Source organism: Dromaius novaehollandiae, chromosome 9 (assembly GCF_036370855.1).
Source record: "Dromaius novaehollandiae isolate bDroNov1 chromosome 9, bDroNov1.hap1, whole genome shotgun sequence".
Lineage (NCBI taxonomy): Eukaryota > Metazoa > Chordata > Aves > Casuariiformes > Dromaiidae > Dromaius > Dromaius novaehollandiae.
Genome location: NC_088106.1, coordinates 15,527,618 through 15,543,162, shown reverse-complemented (window position 1 = coordinate 15,543,162; position 15,545 = coordinate 15,527,618). Strand labels below are relative to the sequence as shown.

Here is a 15,545-nt window from a genome sequence, read left to right as displayed (position 1 = left end):
GTACCAGCTGCTCTTCTTACCTCCTGTTGTGTGGTCATAGGAAGGGCCGGTATCTGGCGAGGGTGTTGGCCCCTTGTGCCTTATCCAGTCAATGCTGCTGTAGTTCGCCTGTTCCCACTCACAGAAGTCAACGTCAAAAGTGCAGGAGAAATTGCAGGCTGCAAGGGAAGCTGGATATGGTACAGAAAGAAAAGCAGAATTTCTACAGTGAGGGCGGGGCCACCTTCTCCCTGTGCCCTGGCAGGGCCACCTACATCCCTGGCATGCTCACGGCCAGGAGAGGATGGCCAGCTAACTGGAAGCATGGGGTGCGCCAGCATAGCAGAGGGAAAACTGCAGACAGACAGGCTGGGAAGCAAGGTCGTTCCCAGATTAGCAGCTTCATTCTGAGTGTCCCAAGGCGTTCACTAATCAAGATTGCCTCCCTTCTCCCCCTCCCGCGTCTGGTTCTCCCTTCCTCTCTCCACCCCGCTGGTCCTGGGTGGTACCTCGCTAAGCCTTACAGAAGGTAGAGCCTCAGCCATGGTCAGGATGTTACCAGTGACTCACTACAACTCTAGGACTTTTCTGACGGCCCCTCGTCAGCTGCACTTCATGTACAGAGGAGGGACAGTAGGCAGTACGGCCTTGACCACTCTTGCCTGGCAGCGCGTTTCCATCCCAGCCAGCAACAGTCAGGCAATGGCCTGCCTTCCCAATGCTCAAGAAGCTGCTGACAGCACACCCTGGACAGGCCGCTCCAGAGCCACAGACAGGCAGCGCTGCGCAGAACGCTTTGGGCAGGACGCGGCGGGGAACAGAGGTAAGGCCTTTGCGGACTGCCAGGCCGGAAAGGGTTGTGTCAACCCATCAGAGCTGCTGCAACATGGTGGGGCTCCTGGATCTTAACCCTTAGGCTTGACTGCCCTGGAGCCAAGGGACTACAGCTACTCACATCCACAGAGTATGTGCAGGGACACTCTTACCGCTCGCTCTTGAAAACAAACACAAACGGGACATTTACCACAGACAGTGCCAGCGCTCCAGTCTCCCAGAGTGACTCCTGCCTGGGTGCAGGCGGTAGCGTAGGCCTCCAGGTCATTGCACAGCTGCTCTGTGCTGCCACCAGTGGCACACTGGTCATAGACACAGCTCTCAAAGTACGATTTGGGCGGCAGAACCGCATGGCATGGCTGGAACGGGCCGCCAAGCTCTGCGAGGATTCCACACTGCTTGTTAGCTGCCTCCTCCTGGGAGGGGGAGCAGGACACAGGCGGGAAGATGGCTGGGTCACACCTACAAAGCAGATGCATACCTCTGAGGTCACGCAGCCTGTGAGCCCCAGCCACACCATTTCCTGACTTCTTCCCCATGCAAAGCCTCAGCCTTTGGAGTCCAGATCCCTTGCCAAGAACCACTCCCTCCTCCCTCCCCCCATTTCATTTGCAAGGGTTAGGAACACAGCCCACAGCCCGCAGTCACCATTCTCCTCTGTGGCATCAGGCAGACCGAAACAATGGGCTGAGATGGTTGGCATCACAACAGCTCAGGAAGAGCATCCCCCCCACCCCCCCGACCACTCTCTCTGGGGTCAGGAATGGTGACTGTGCAGAGTGGGATGCAGGGCCCCAAACAGAGGTCACCAAGGACCCCAGAGCACAGCACCTACGGGGAGAAAGCACCATGAACCCCAACCGCACAGTGGGGACCTGACACCAGCTCTAGTGAGCTAGCCCTCAGGGGAAAGGGGAACAGCCACACAGCTGGGATCTGTTTGCACACAGGACACCCCAGAGGTGGATGAAGCAAAGCAGGGCAGACACAAGGGCCACAGGTCTGCTGCTCTGGAGCCTCTACCTGATCTTGCAGGCCTTCCCACAAGGCCTCCTCTCTGCGGGCTCGCCCCTGCCATTCCCAGCCCTCCCTCCTTGTTCCACCCACAGCTGCCAGCTCCCAGGCTCCCCTTCATCCGTCATCCACGCTACAGGACAAGGACTCACGGCCAATCATTGTCCGGCACCATCCAGCTGGCTCCAAAGTCATTGAAATCAGGCACTATCACCCCGTCGGGTCTCATGAAGTCGTCCTGCTGGCTCCCGGTGTACGTCCCACACAGTCCACACAGCTTGCCCTTGTGCTTCTCAGACACCCTCACCAGGAGCTCGTGGTCCCCGTTGAACTGCAGCTGCAGGCCCAGCCTGGTAGAAACTTGCACATAGGAGCCACTCAGGGAAACGGTCACGCTGGGGATAGGAGAGGCAGGCAGGGAGGCCAGAACACCATTGATCTGAATACGGGAGAGAGAGGGAGAGAGAAACATAAAGAGGTGCCCTCCACTCAAAAGTCAGTGCTCTTCCCTGCCACGGTGCCAGCGCCCAGGGAGTCAGAAGCGCTGATGGCACGGCAAACCCTGCCCAGACGTACGAGGACAGCAGCTACTCTACATACGGCGCACACAAAGCTCAGGCAAGCAAGCAGAAAATCTGTTGCTGTGCTTGCAGTCATATCCTCCCCACTCAGAGACCCACCACGCTCTTCCACGAGCATGCCAGCAGGCTCAGGGAATATCGAGCACTTCTTGGGGACTCAAGTATTCAAGCTGATTCCCTGAAAGGAAACCGGGTGGGGAAAGCAACCGAGAAATGGTACTTTGGAAGACGGCTGTTCCCAGGTCTAAAAATGAGGGGCTTACGTAGACTGCCTTGTTCTTCTGCAGTACGATGTGGAGGCCTTCCACAGACAGCGCCACAGAGTTAAGAGCTGTCCAGCTCTGGCTGCCCCGATGCTCATTGCGGGTGGTGACCGTGAACCCAACGGAGGAGTTGCCGCAGCCCGTCACCACTGTGTAGTTGCAAGAGCCCTGGAAGTGGTGGAGCTTCCCATCGAAAGTGCTGTAATGCGGGTCTCCGTAGATGTGGCAGAGAGCAGTGCTGGCCGGGTAACAGCCCCTGTGGCCATTCTGGATCTTGCAGACCTCATCCTCACCACAGGACAACGCGGAGCAAACCATCTGGCCGTTGGCTTCACACCGGCACTGGCGAGCACAGTTCTCGCTCACAAAGTGCTCGCCTTCCTGCAGGCAGGGAAACACACAGCACAAGCGCATCAGGCAGGGAAACAGAGGAAAACAAGTGCCCTGGGAGGGGAGCAAGCTGGGGCAGGGCTTTCACTCACGCGGTAGTAGTTGCCCTCAAAGAGGCAGCCACAGTGGGCCTCGGGCACACAGGTGTCTCCGCTGACCAAGAAGCCAGAGGTGCACGCACAGCCCTCCACGCAGGGCTTGGAGCAGTTCTGTGGGGCTTGTTGGTCGAGGCAGGTGGCAGGACAGCCGGTCATGCAAGGGTCATAGTAGCTGTTGGCAGGGCACAGCAGGGCTGCAAGGCGATGGGGACAATTAGGACCAGAAAAGCCCTCAAGAAATGGCTACTTTCTGGGAAAGGGAAGGCTAGAGAATTGGCGAGAAATGCTGTGGCCACAGGTTGGCGCACAGGAGGTGGCAAGTTTTCCTCTGGGAAGTCCAAGGTAGGTACTCACGGCAGAAGGTGGCATTCCTCCAGGGAAGAAGAGTCACACCCGCTGCCTGGCACGCGTCAGCATAGGCTTCCAGAGCACTGCACAGGACCTCCTGACTACCGTTCAGGGCACAAAGGTCATAGAAGCAGCTCTCCAGGTAGCTCTGGGGGTTGATCACAGCATGGCAGTTCTCAAAAGAGCCGGGCCTGGAGGTCAGCATGCCGCAGAACCCGTCCGAGTGGTAGAGCTTCTCCTCTTCTGCACTGCAGGGTGCGGGGGGCACGGGGACACCGCAAGAGGGGTCGTCGTCTGGGACCTGCCAGCTCTCTCCCAGCGCGTTGGAGTCTGCGGCTTGCTGCCCGTTGGGCATCATGTAATCGTCCTCTCCCCGGCTGTTGAAGTTCCCGCACATGCCACAGGTCAGGTTGAAGTAGGTCGTGGGCACCTTCACCTCCACCGAGTGGTCGGTGTCATAGGACACTTTCAGGTTGAAGTCTGTCTCCAGGCTGATGTAGCGGCCGCTCCTGCTCACTGTGACGGCGCCTCCCGCTGCTCTCACCGGCAGGGTCTGGCGCACCCCGTTGACCTAGGGCAGACACACCCCAATGGGCCCTGGACTTGTACGCAGCCTCCCTGAGGCCTCCCTCGTGGGGAAAACAGGCCCCAGAACCCAGCACAGCACACCGGTGCCCTCGCTCCCCTCACACGCGGGCACCCCTGAGGCTTGGCCAGCCCTGCCTCTTCTCAGCACTGCGCGGGGGCCTGTATTCGACACCGGCCACATTCCCTCTTTCCCTCTTCCTCCTCCAGCCCTTCCACAGCGGAAACACCGTGGAGACAGCGCCCCAGCGGTTTACGGGGAGCCCACCCCGGCCTGAGACAAAAGGGTCCGGTTTGGGCAAGACCCCGCCAAGAAAAGCCACCCCCATCTTGCAGCCACACCACCCTCATGCCAGCCCAGCTCCCTACCAGCACTTGGCTCTGCTCGTTCTTGACAATTGCAATGCGTTCTCCGTACACCTCAACCAGGACTTCGCGCACGTAGGACACGCTGGGGTTCCCACGATGCTCGTTCTTGGCCTCAATATTGAAGTAGGGCAGGGAGGTGGCATTGGAGCACACTTTGGCCAGGGTGTAGCTGCAGTTCCCCATGAAGTCGTGCCACACGTTGTCAAAGCTGTTGTAGTGAGGGTCCCCATGCACGTAGCAGATGCCGTAAGAGGACAGGAAGCAGCCGGGTTTCCCGTTCTGCACCCCACAGTACTGGCCTGCCGGGCAGGAGGCACTGGAGCACTGGACTTTGCTCCCCCGCCCTGGACACGTGCACTTCGAGGAGCAGGTGTTGTCCGTCCAGAACTCTGAGCCCACGGGGTAGTGCTGCCCGTTGTGCCAGCACCCGCACTGCTGGCTGGGCACGCATCGGTCATTGTAGAGCAGGTACCCGCTGTCGCACACACATCCCTCCACGCATGGCAGGCTGCAACTAACAGGAGCCATAGGGTCAAAACACGTAGCAGGACAGGCTGCAGCACATGGCTCGTAGTGGCTGTTGGCAGAACACTTGATGGCTGTGGAGAGAAATGGAATACCACGGAAATCATCAGGATTCCTCCACACAGAGTCCCCCTTATGTCAGCAAGCACTAACTGCATATTTAGGCAACTAATTCCCACCAGCTGGCACCTTATAATGCCTCCTGCATATGAATTCAACTGACAAAGGGTCCTCCCACAGTCATCAGCCAGCACAGAGAAATGGCATTTTTTCCTCCTTTCTAACCCACTTTCCAAGGACAAATGCAGCCCCTGAACCAACGACACTGTGGCCCAACAGGGTCAGCAAAACAATGCATCTCTGTGTGCTGACTCACGGCAGAATGTTGCGTTCCTCCACGCGGGGATCTTCACACCAAGCGACTGGCAGGCGTCCGCGTAGGACTGCAAACTGTTGCACAGGGCCTCGCGATCCAGCCCCAGCTCACACAGGTCGTAAAGGCAGGTGTCGAAGTAACCGCTGGGGCTCAGGACAGCATGGCACAACTCAAACAGGCCGCTGGTGTCAGTGAGGAGTCCGCAGAAGCGGCTGCTGGCAATGACTTGCTTGTCCGTATCGTTGCAGGCCGGGCTGGGGATTGGTCCGGGTGAGCAGCTGTGGGAAGGGAGGGAGAAGGGCCCCTGGGTTATCTGTGGGCTTCTCCTAGTGTCTCACCCTCCCCACCACGCCTGACACATTCCCAGACCTGCCGGGGGCCACGCACCTGCTATCGTTGGACACCTGCCAGCTGTTGCCCAGGCTGGTGGAGTCTGGCTCCAGCACTCCCTCCGGGTTCAGGAAGTCATCTGCTGCCACCCCGTTGTAGTTCCCACACATGCCACAGACCTTCTGCCCAAAGGTGCTCGGAAGCGTCACCTCCACCCGATGCTCCCCATCAAACTTCACTCTCAAGCCAAAGTCTGTTGAGACCACGGTGTAGAACCCGCTGGACGAGACCCGCACGCCTGCTGATGGGGTGCAGGGCACGACCTCTTCCACTCCGTTGACCTGGAAGGACAGAAGACAAGGCAGGGTTGCTGCAACCCATTCGGCACGCCTCTCTCCCCTCGCACTGCCCCACCGTCGCTCCCCCTTGGGCTTACCGTCACCACTCCGCCCTTCCCCAGCCGTATCCGCTGGCCAGACACATCAACGTCCACGTACTGGACGTAGGACACGCGAGTGTTGCTTCCCCTGTGCTCGTTGGCTGCTTCCACGTTGAAGTAGGGCAGTGAGCTGTTGCTCTCGCACAGCTTGGAGAGGGTGTAGGTGCAGGTGCCCATGAAGTGGTGTATTTGCTTGTCGAACGTGTGGTAGTGAGGGTCTCCTTCCACCACACAGGTCCCTGACAGAAGGAAGGCCAGGGGAAGCGTTCCATCAAACAGCTCCTGCCGCCTCTTCGCCCCTGCCCACCCTGCACAAGGCACTGCAGCCCCATGACTGCTCTACTCTACTCACCTGAGCCTGGCAGGGGCGTTGGTGTCGGATTCCCTGTCGAAGATGGGGCGGTGCTGGGGCTTGGTGATGGCGTAGTCACATTGCCTAGGAGAGAGACAACGCACGTGCAAACGCACTCCTCCCTCACAAGCTCCTTTTCAGGGCAGAAACTAAACAGACTGCCTCAACAAGCAATCACTTTCCCTCAAGCCACCCTTCCCCATGCAGGAAACAAACCTGGGCAGTATCCCTTCTCGATGGACAGATCATCCAATGCTACATCGCTCCGGAAATCTTCACCCCATTCTCCTTCCAGGACAATCTAGGGAAAGGGTTGGTTTCCAGCATTAGCTCCAGCCGTACACATGAAGCGCCATTTCAAAGCACGGTCCACCTCAGAGGGTGGTCGGAGCCCCTGCCCTACCTGCATGTTTCCCGTGCTGTGCACCGTGACCTCTCCCAAGTTCCATCTGTCCCCATGGTTCCCAACACTGCTCCAGATCATCACTAGCTCTTCGTTCTTAACCACGTACACCCGCAAGGCCATTGTTTCAGCCACTCCATACATGTGATACCAGAAGCGGAAGCAGTGCGGTCCTTCTGAACTGCACACCGGACTGACCAGATGAGCCACAGAACCGGGGAGGGCATTGCTGCCTTGCAGGTAGATGTAGTAGCCGTCTGAAACAAAGCGCAAGCCACACTGACATGCACCATCAAACCTGGACAAAGCACTCGGGAACAACCCAAGCACTGGCTCGGCAGCACTCCCTGCTGCAGCTCAAGGCAGGCGAGGGTGGGGAGAGCAAACAGATGTCACATCCTTCTCTAGCCACAAACACCCAGCCTTGAGTCTGCCTATGGACCATGCTCTCTGTGGGCAATGCCAGATGGACGGTTTCGGCTGGGAAACAGCATCGCTTCCGTCTCTCCAAAGCATCGCCACAATCCTAGCGTGACTCGGCAGCTTTCGGACCCCTTCACTGTTGGTTTCTAGAGAAGCCAGCGTCTCCTGACAGACACCCATTCCTCCTGCCCTGAGAGAGTCTGGCCATCAAGCTTTGCATTACTCTCCCCCTCGCACAGTAGATCCTTGCCTGCCCTGGCGGTACCGCAGACTGATTCCTAGGGCTGCAAGGCTTCCCAAAGCAAGGGCCTGGCCCTGGGGAAGGCTGCCACAAGCAGCTCCGGATCAAGCCCAGGAAGTACATGGCCTGTATTTCCTGCCAGAAAAGGCTCCTCGCCCTCTCCCCAGGGATACCCCTCTGCCTGAAGGACTACCACGTACCAGCTGCTCTTCTTACCTCCTGTTGTGTGGTCATAGGAAGGGCCGGTATCTGGCGAGGGTGTTGGCCCCTTGTGCCTTATCCAGTCAATGCTGCTGTAGTTCGCCTGTTCCCACTCACAGAAGTCAACGTCAAAAGTGCAGGAGAAATTGCAGGCTGCAAGGGAAGCTGGATATGGTACAGAAAGAAAAGCAGAATTTCTACAGTGAGGGCGGGGCCACCTTCTCCCTGTGCCCTGGCAGGGCCACCTACATCCCTGGCATGCTCACGGCCAGGAGAGGATGGCCAGCTAACTGGAAGCATGGGGTGCGCCAGCATAGCAGAGGGAAAACTGCAGACAGACAGGCTGGGAAGCAAGGTCGTTCCCAGATTAGCAGCTTCATTCTGAGTGTCCCAAGGCGTTCACTAATCAAGATTGCCTCCCTTCTCCCCCTCCCGCGTCTGGTTCTCCCTTCCTCTCTCCACCCCGCTGGTCCTGGGTGGTACCTCGCTAAGCCTTACAGAAGGTAGAGCCTCAGCCATGGTCAGGATGTTACCAGTGACTCACTACAACTCTAGGACTTTTCTGACCATCAGAGCTGCTGCAACATGGTGGGGCTCCTGGATCTTAACCCTTAGGCTTGACTGCCCTGGAGCCAAGGGACTACAGCTACTCACATCCACAGAGTATGTGCAGGGACACTCTTACCGCTCGCTCTTGAAAACAAACACAAACGGGACATTTACCACAGACAGTGCCAGCGCTCCAGTCTCCCAGAGTGACTCCTGCCTGGGTGCAGGCGGTAGCGTAGGCCTCCAGGTCATTGCACAGCTGCTCTGTGCTGCCACCAGTGGCACACTGGTCATAGACACAGCTCTCAAAGTACGATTTGGGCGGCAGAACCGCATGGCATGGCTGGAACGGGCCGCCAAGCTCTGCGAGGATTCCACACTGCTTGTTAGCTGCCTCCTCCTGGGAGGGGGAGCAGGACACAGGCGGGAAGATGGCTGGGTCACACCTACAAAGCAGATGCATACCTCTGAGGTCACGCAGCCTGTGAGCCCCAGCCACACCATTTCCTGACTTCTTCCCCATGCAAAGCCTCAGCCTTTGGAGTCCAGATCCCTTGCCAAGAACCACTCCCTCCTCCCTCCCCCCATTTCATTTGCAAGGGTTAGGAACACAGCCCACAGCCCGCAGTCACCATTCTCCTCTGTGGCATCAGGCAGACCGAAACAATGGGCTGAGACGGTTGGCATCACAACAGCTCAGGAAGAGCATCCCCCCCACCCCCCCGACCACTCTCTCTGGGGTCAGGAATGGTGACTGTGCAGAGTGGGATGCAGGGCCCCAAACAGAGGTCACCAAGGACCCCAGAGCACAGCACCTACGGGGAGAAAGCACCATGAACCCCAACCGCACAGTGGGGACCTGACACCAGCTCTAGTGAGCTAGCCCTCAGGGGAAAGGGGAACAGCCACACAGCTGGGATCTGTTTGCACACAGGACACCCCAGAGGTGGATGAAGCAGAGCGGGGCAGACACAAGGGCCACAGGTCTGCTGCTCTGGAGCCTCTACCTGATCTTGCAGGCCTTCCCACAAGGCCTCCTCTCTGCGGGCTCGCCCCTGCCATTCCCAGCCCTCCCTCCTTGTTCCACCCACAGCTGCCAGCTCCCAGGCTCCCCTTCATCCGTCATCCACGCTACAGGACAAGGACTCACGGCCAATCATTGTCCGGCACCATCCAGCTGGCTCCAAAGTCATTGAAATCAGGCACTATCACCCCGTCGGGTCTCATGAAGTCGTCCTGCTGGCTCCCGGTGTACGTCCCACACAGTCCACACAGCTTGCCCTTGTGCTTCTCAGACACCCTCACCAGGAGCTCGTGGTCCCCGTTGAACTGCAGCTGCAGGCCCAGCCTGGTAGAAACTTGCACGTAGGAGCCACTCAGGGAAACGGTCACGCTGGGGATAGGAGAGGCAGGCAGGGAGGCCAGAACACCATTGATCTGAATACGGGAGAGAGAGGGAGAGAGAAACATAAAGAGGTGCCCTCCACTCAAAAGTCAGTGCTCTTCCCTGCCACGGTGCCAGCGCCCAGGGAGTCAGAAGCGCTGATGGCACGGCAAACCCTGCCCAGACGTACGAGGACAGCAGCTACTCTACATACGGCGCACACAAAGCTCAGGCAAGCAAGCAGAAAATCTGCTGCTGTGCTTGCAGTCATATCCTCCCCACTCAGAGACCCACCACGCTCTTCCACGAGCATGCCAGCAGGCTCAGGGAATATCGAGCACTTCTTGGGGACTCAAGTATTCAAGCTGATTCCCTGAAAGGAAACCGGGTGGGGAAAGCAACCGAGAAATGGTACTTTGGAAGACGGCTGTTCCCAGGTCTAAAAATGAGGGGCTTACGTAGACTGCCTTGTTCTTCTGCAGTACGATGTGGAGGCCTTCCACAGACAGCGCCACAGAGTTAAGAGCTGTCCAGCTCTGGCTGCCCCGATGCTCATTGCGGGTGGTGACCGTGAACCCAACGGAGGAGTTGCCGCAGCCCGTCACCACTGTGTAGTTGCAAGAGCCCTGGAAGTGGTGGAGCTTCCCATCGAAAGTGCTGTAATGCGGGTCTCCGTAGATGTGGCAGAGAGCAGTGCTGGCCGGGTAACAGCCCCTGTGGCCATTCTGGATCTTGCAGACCTCATCCTCACCACAGGACAACGCGGAGCAAACCATCTGGCCGTTGGCTTCACACCGGCACTGGCGAGCGCAGTTCTCGCTCACAAAGTGCTCGCCTTCCTGCAGGCAGGGAAACACACAGCACAAGCGCATCAGGCAGGGAAACAGAGGAAAACAAGTGCCCTGGGAGGGGAGCAAGCTGGGGCAGGGCTTTCACTCACGCGGTAGTAGTTGCCCTCAAAGAGGCAGCCACAGTGGGCCTCGGGCACACAGGTGTCTCCGCTGACCAAGAAGCCAGAGGTGCACGCACAGCCCTCCACGCAGGGCTTGGAGCAGTTCTGTGGGGCTTGTTGGTCGAGGCAGGTGGCAGGACAGCCGGTCATGCAAGGGTCATAGTAGCTGTTGGCAGGGCACAGCAGGGCTGCAAGGCGATGGGGACAATTAGGACCAGAAAAGCCCTCAAGAAATGGCTACTTTCTGGGAAAGGGAAGGCTAGAGAATTGGCGAGAAATGCTGTGGCCACAGGTTGGCGCACAGGAGGTGGCAAGTTTTCCTCTGGGAAGTCCAAGGTAGGTACTCACGGCAGAAGGTGGCATTCCTCCAGGGAAGAAGAGTCACACCCGCTGCCTGGCACGCGTCGGCATAGGCTTCCAGAGCACTGCACAGGACCTCCTGACTACCGTTCAGGGCACAAAGGTCATAGAAGCAGCTCTCCAGGTAGCTCTGGGGGTTGATCACAGCATGGCAGTTCTCAAAAGAGCCGGGCCTGGAGGTCAGCATGCCGCAGAACCCGTCCGAGTGGTAGAGCTTCTCCTCTTCTGCACTGCAGGGTGCGGGGGGCACGGGGACACCGCAAGAGGGGTCGTCGTCTGGGACCTGCCAGCTCTCTCCCAGCGCGTTGGAGTCTGCGGCTTGCTGCCCGTTGGGCATCATGTAATCGTCCTCTCCCCGGCTGTTGAAGTTCCCGCACATGCCACAGGTCAGGTTGAAGTAGGTCGTGGGCACCTTCACCTCCACCGAGTGGTCGGTGTCATAGGACACTTTCAGGTTGAAGTCTGTCTCCAGGCTGATGTAGCGGCCGCTCCTGCTCACTGTGACGGCGCCTCCCGCTGCTCTCACCGGCAGGGTCTGGCGCACCCCATTGACCTAGGGCAGACACACCCCAATGGGCCCTGGACTTGTACGCAGCCTCCCTGAGGCCTCCCTCGTGGGGAAAACAGGCCCCAGAACCCAGCACAGCACACCGGTGCCCTCGCTCCCCTCACACGCGGGCACCCCTGAGGCTTGGCCAGCCCTGCCTCTTCTCAGCACTGCGCGGGGGCCTGTATTCGACACCGGCCACATTCCCTCTTTCCCTCTTCCTCCTCCAGCCCTTCCACAGCGGAAACACCGTGGAGACAGCGCCCCAGCAGTTTACGGGGAGCCCACCCCGGCCTGAGACAAAAGGGTCCGGTTTGGGCAAGACCCCGCCAAGAAAAGCCACCCCCATCTTGCAGCCACACCACCCTCATGCCAGCCCAGCTCCCTACCAGCACTTGGCTCTGCTCGTTCTTGACAATTGCAATGCGTTCTCCGTACACCTCAACCAGGACTTCGCGCACGTAGGACACGCTGGGGTTCCCACGATGCTCGTTCTTGGCCTCAATATTGAAGTAGGGCAGGGAGGTGGCATTGGAGCACACTTTGGCCAGGGTGTAGCTGCAGTTCCCCATGAAGTCGTGCCACACGTTGTCAAAGCTGTTGTAGTGAGGGTCCCCATGCACGTAGCAGATGCCGTAAGAGGACAGGAAGCAGCCGGGTTTCCCGTTCTGCACCCCACAGTACTGGCCTGCCGGGCAGGAGGCACTGGAGCACTGGACTTTGCTCCCCCGCCCTGGACACGTGCACTTCGAGGAGCAGGTGTTGTCCGTCCAGAACTCTGAGCCCACGGGGTAGTGCTGCCCATTGTGCCAGCACCCGCACTGCTGGCTGGGCACGCATCGGTCATTGTAGAGCAGGTACCCGCTGTCACACACACATCCCTCCACGCACGGCTGGCCACAGGTGTAGGGTGCTGTTGGGTCAACACAGGTAGCAGGGCAGGCTGCAGCGCATGGCTCATAGTGGCTGTTGGCAGGACACTTGATGGCTACCAAGAGAAAAGGCATGGCCATTACTCGAAGAATAGTGCGCTGGGTAATGTTTTTCTCACTTTTGATCCTCTCAAAATTAAGGTCCCAAATTTTCTCATATGGTTTGCAATCTTTGCCCTGTGAGAACACTGAATAGCAGAATCACAGAATGGTTGGAAGGGACCTTTACAGATCGTCTAGTCCAACCCCCTTGCGCAAGCAGAGTCAATCTGAAGCCGGCTGCCCAGGACCGCGTCCTGATGGCTTTTGAATATCACCTAGGACGAAGGCTTCATAACCTCTCTGGGCCACCTGTTCGAGTTTTCAGTCACCCTCAGAGTAAAAAAGCTTTTCCTCAGATTCAAACGGAACTTCCTGGGTTTCGGTTTGTGCCCATTGCCTCTTGTCCTGTCACTGGGACCACTGAAAAGAGTCCAGCTCCGTATTCTTTATGCTCCCCCTTCAGATATTTACATGCATTGATAAGATCCTCCCTCAGACTTCTCCTCTCCAAGCTGAACAAACCAAGCTCTCTCAGACTTCTCTCATATGAGATGCTTTCGACCCTTAATCATGTTAGTAGCACTTCGCTGGACACACTCCGTTAGCTACACGTGTCTCTTCTCCTGCGGAGCCAAAGCGGGACACCGTACTCCAGATGTGGCCTCACCAGTGCAGAGTAGAGGGGAAGGATCACTGAATCATCCCTGATCCAGTGAAACAGAAAAGGGGCCCCTGCTACTAACACTTAACCCTATATGCCAACATCATGTAACAAAAATGGTTACTATTCCCTATCCCAACGTTCCATTCTCAAGTTGGGCTTTCCTAGGAGCATGGAACCATCTCGTGTTCTCTGCTGACTTACGGCAGAATGTTGCGTTCCTCCACGCGGGGATCTTCACACCAAGCGACTGGCAGGCGTCCGCGTAGGACTGCAAACTGTTGCACAGGGCCTCGCGATCCAGCCCCAGCTCACACAGGTCGTAAAGGCAGGTGTCGAAGTAACCGCTGGGGCTCAGGACAGCATGGCACAACTCAAACAGGCCGCTGGTGTCAGTGAGGAGTCCGCAGAAGCGGCTGCTGGCAATGACTTGCTTGTCCGTATCGTTGCAGGCCGGGCTGGGGATTGGTCCGGGTGAGCAGCTGTGGGAAGGGAGGGAGAAGGGCCCCTGGGTTATCTGTGGGCTTCTCCTAGTGTCTCACCCTCCCCACCACGCCTGACACATTCCCAGACCTGCCGGGGGCCACGCACCTGCTATCGTTGGACACCTGCCAGCTGTTGCCCAGGCTGGTGGAGTCTGGCTCCAGCACTCCCTCCGGGTTCAGGAAGTCATCTGCTGCCACCCCGTTGTAGTTCCCACACATGCCACAGACCTTCTGCCCAAAGGTGCTCGGAAGCGTCACCTCCACCCGATGCTCCCCATCAAACTTCACTCTCAAGCCAAAGTCTGTTGAGACCACGGTGTAGAACCCGCTGGACGAGACCCGCACGCCTGCTGATGGGGTGCAGGGCACGACCTCTTCCACTCCGTTGACCTGGAAGGACAGAAGACAAGGCAGGGTTGCTGCAACCCATTCGGCACGCCTCTCTCCCCTCGCACTGCCCCACCGTCGCTCCCCCTTGGGCTTACCGTCACCACTCCGCCCTTCCCCAGCCGTATCCGCTGGCCAGACACATCAACGTCCACGTACTGGACGTAGGACACGCGAGTGTTGCTTCCCCTGTGCTCGTTGGCTGCTTCCACGTTGAAGTAGGGCAGTGAGCTGTTGCTCTCGCACAGCTTGGAGAGGGTGTAGGTGCAGGTGCCCATGAAGTGGTGTATTTGCTTGTCGAACGTGTGGTAGTGAGGGTCTCCTTCCACCACACAGGTCCCTGACAGAAGGAAGGCCAGGGGAAGCGTTCCATCAAACAGCTCCTGCCGCCTCTTCGCCCCTGCCCACCCTGCACAAGGCACTGCAGCCCCATGACTGCTCTACTCTACTCACCTGAGCCTGGCAGGGGTGTTGGTGTCGGATTCCCTGTCGAAGATGGGGCGGTGCTGGGGCTTGGTGATGGCGTAGTCACATTGCCTAGGAGAGAGACAACGCACGTGCAAACGCACTCCTCCCTCACAAGCTCCTTTTCAGGGCAGAAACTAAACAGACTGCCTCAACAAGCAATCACTTTCCCTCAAGCCACCCTTCCCCATGCAGGAAACAAACCTGGGCAGTATCCCTTCTCGATGGACAGATCATCCAATGCTACATCGCTCCGGAAATCTTCACCCCATTCTCCTTCCAGGACAATCTAGGGAAAGGGTTGGTTTCCAGCATTAGCTCCAGCCGTACACATGAAGCGCCATTTCAAAGCACGGTCCACCTCAGAGGGTGGTCGGAGCCCCTGCCCTACCTGCATGTTTCCCGTGCTGTGCACCGTGACCTCTCCCAAGTTCCATCTGTCCCCATGGTTCCCAACACTGCTCCAGATCATCACTAGCTCTTCGTTCTTAACCACGTACACCCGCAAGGCCATTGTTTCAGCCACTCCATACATGTGATACCAGAAGCGGAAGCAGTGCGGTCCTTCTGAACTGCACACCGGACTGACCAGATGAGCCACAGAACCGGGGAGGGCATTGCTGCCTTGCAGGTAGATGTAGTAGCCGTCTGAAACAAAGCGCAAGCCACACTGACATGCACCATCAAACCTGGACAAAGCACTCGGGAACAACCCAAGCACTGGCTCGGCAGCACTCCCTGCTGCAGCTCAAGGCAGGCGAGGGTGGGGAGAGCAAACAGATGTCACATCCTTCTCTAGCCACAAACACCCAGCCTTGAGTCTGCCTATGGACCATGCTCTCTGTGGGCAATGCCAGATGGACGGTTTCGGCTGGGAAACAGCATCGCTTCCGTCTCTCCAAAGCATCGCCACAATCCTAGCGTGACTCGGCAGCTTTCGGACCCCTTCACTGTTGGTTTCTAGAGAAGCCAGCGTCTCCTGACAGACACCCATTCCTCCTGCCCTGAGAGAGTCTGGCCATCAAGCTTT

The 15,545-nt window shown here is 58.1% G+C and overlaps 1 protein-coding gene across 1 annotated transcript in view; it reads right to left on the bottom strand.

Annotated features, from left to right (window-relative positions):
* The window catches only part of LOC112979363 (uncharacterized), a 97,398-nt gene that overhangs the window by 38,826 nt on the left and 43,027 nt on the right, over nucleotides 1–15,545 (bottom strand). Inside the window, exons 56-81 of the mRNA XM_064517176.1 lie at nucleotides 14,907–15,163; nucleotides 14,720–14,804; nucleotides 14,504–14,587; nucleotides 14,149–14,390; nucleotides 13,770–14,053; nucleotides 13,383–13,660; nucleotides 11,906–12,531; nucleotides 10,985–11,549; nucleotides 10,625–10,824; nucleotides 10,143–10,523; nucleotides 9,451–9,737; nucleotides 8,475–8,746; nucleotides 7,767–7,916; nucleotides 6,887–7,143; nucleotides 6,700–6,784; nucleotides 6,484–6,567; nucleotides 6,129–6,370; nucleotides 5,750–6,033; nucleotides 5,363–5,640; nucleotides 4,462–5,060; nucleotides 3,514–4,078; nucleotides 3,154–3,353; nucleotides 2,672–3,052; nucleotides 1,980–2,266; nucleotides 1,004–1,275; nucleotides 21–170 (exon numbers count right to left, since the gene is read on the bottom strand). Coding sequence (XP_064373246.1) covers nucleotides 21–170; nucleotides 1,004–1,275; nucleotides 1,980–2,266; nucleotides 2,672–3,052; nucleotides 3,154–3,353; nucleotides 3,514–4,078; nucleotides 4,462–5,060; nucleotides 5,363–5,640; nucleotides 5,750–6,033; nucleotides 6,129–6,370; nucleotides 6,484–6,567; nucleotides 6,700–6,784; nucleotides 6,887–7,143; nucleotides 7,767–7,916; nucleotides 8,475–8,746; nucleotides 9,451–9,737; nucleotides 10,143–10,523; nucleotides 10,625–10,824; nucleotides 10,985–11,549; nucleotides 11,906–12,531; nucleotides 13,383–13,660; nucleotides 13,770–14,053; nucleotides 14,149–14,390; nucleotides 14,504–14,587; nucleotides 14,720–14,804; nucleotides 14,907–15,163 — 7,395 coding nt within the window. The remainder of the gene's footprint in view (nucleotides 1–20; nucleotides 171–1,003; nucleotides 1,276–1,979; nucleotides 2,267–2,671; nucleotides 3,053–3,153; nucleotides 3,354–3,513; nucleotides 4,079–4,461; nucleotides 5,061–5,362; nucleotides 5,641–5,749; nucleotides 6,034–6,128; nucleotides 6,371–6,483; nucleotides 6,568–6,699; nucleotides 6,785–6,886; nucleotides 7,144–7,766; nucleotides 7,917–8,474; nucleotides 8,747–9,450; nucleotides 9,738–10,142; nucleotides 10,524–10,624; nucleotides 10,825–10,984; nucleotides 11,550–11,905; nucleotides 12,532–13,382; nucleotides 13,661–13,769; nucleotides 14,054–14,148; nucleotides 14,391–14,503; nucleotides 14,588–14,719; nucleotides 14,805–14,906; nucleotides 15,164–15,545) is intronic.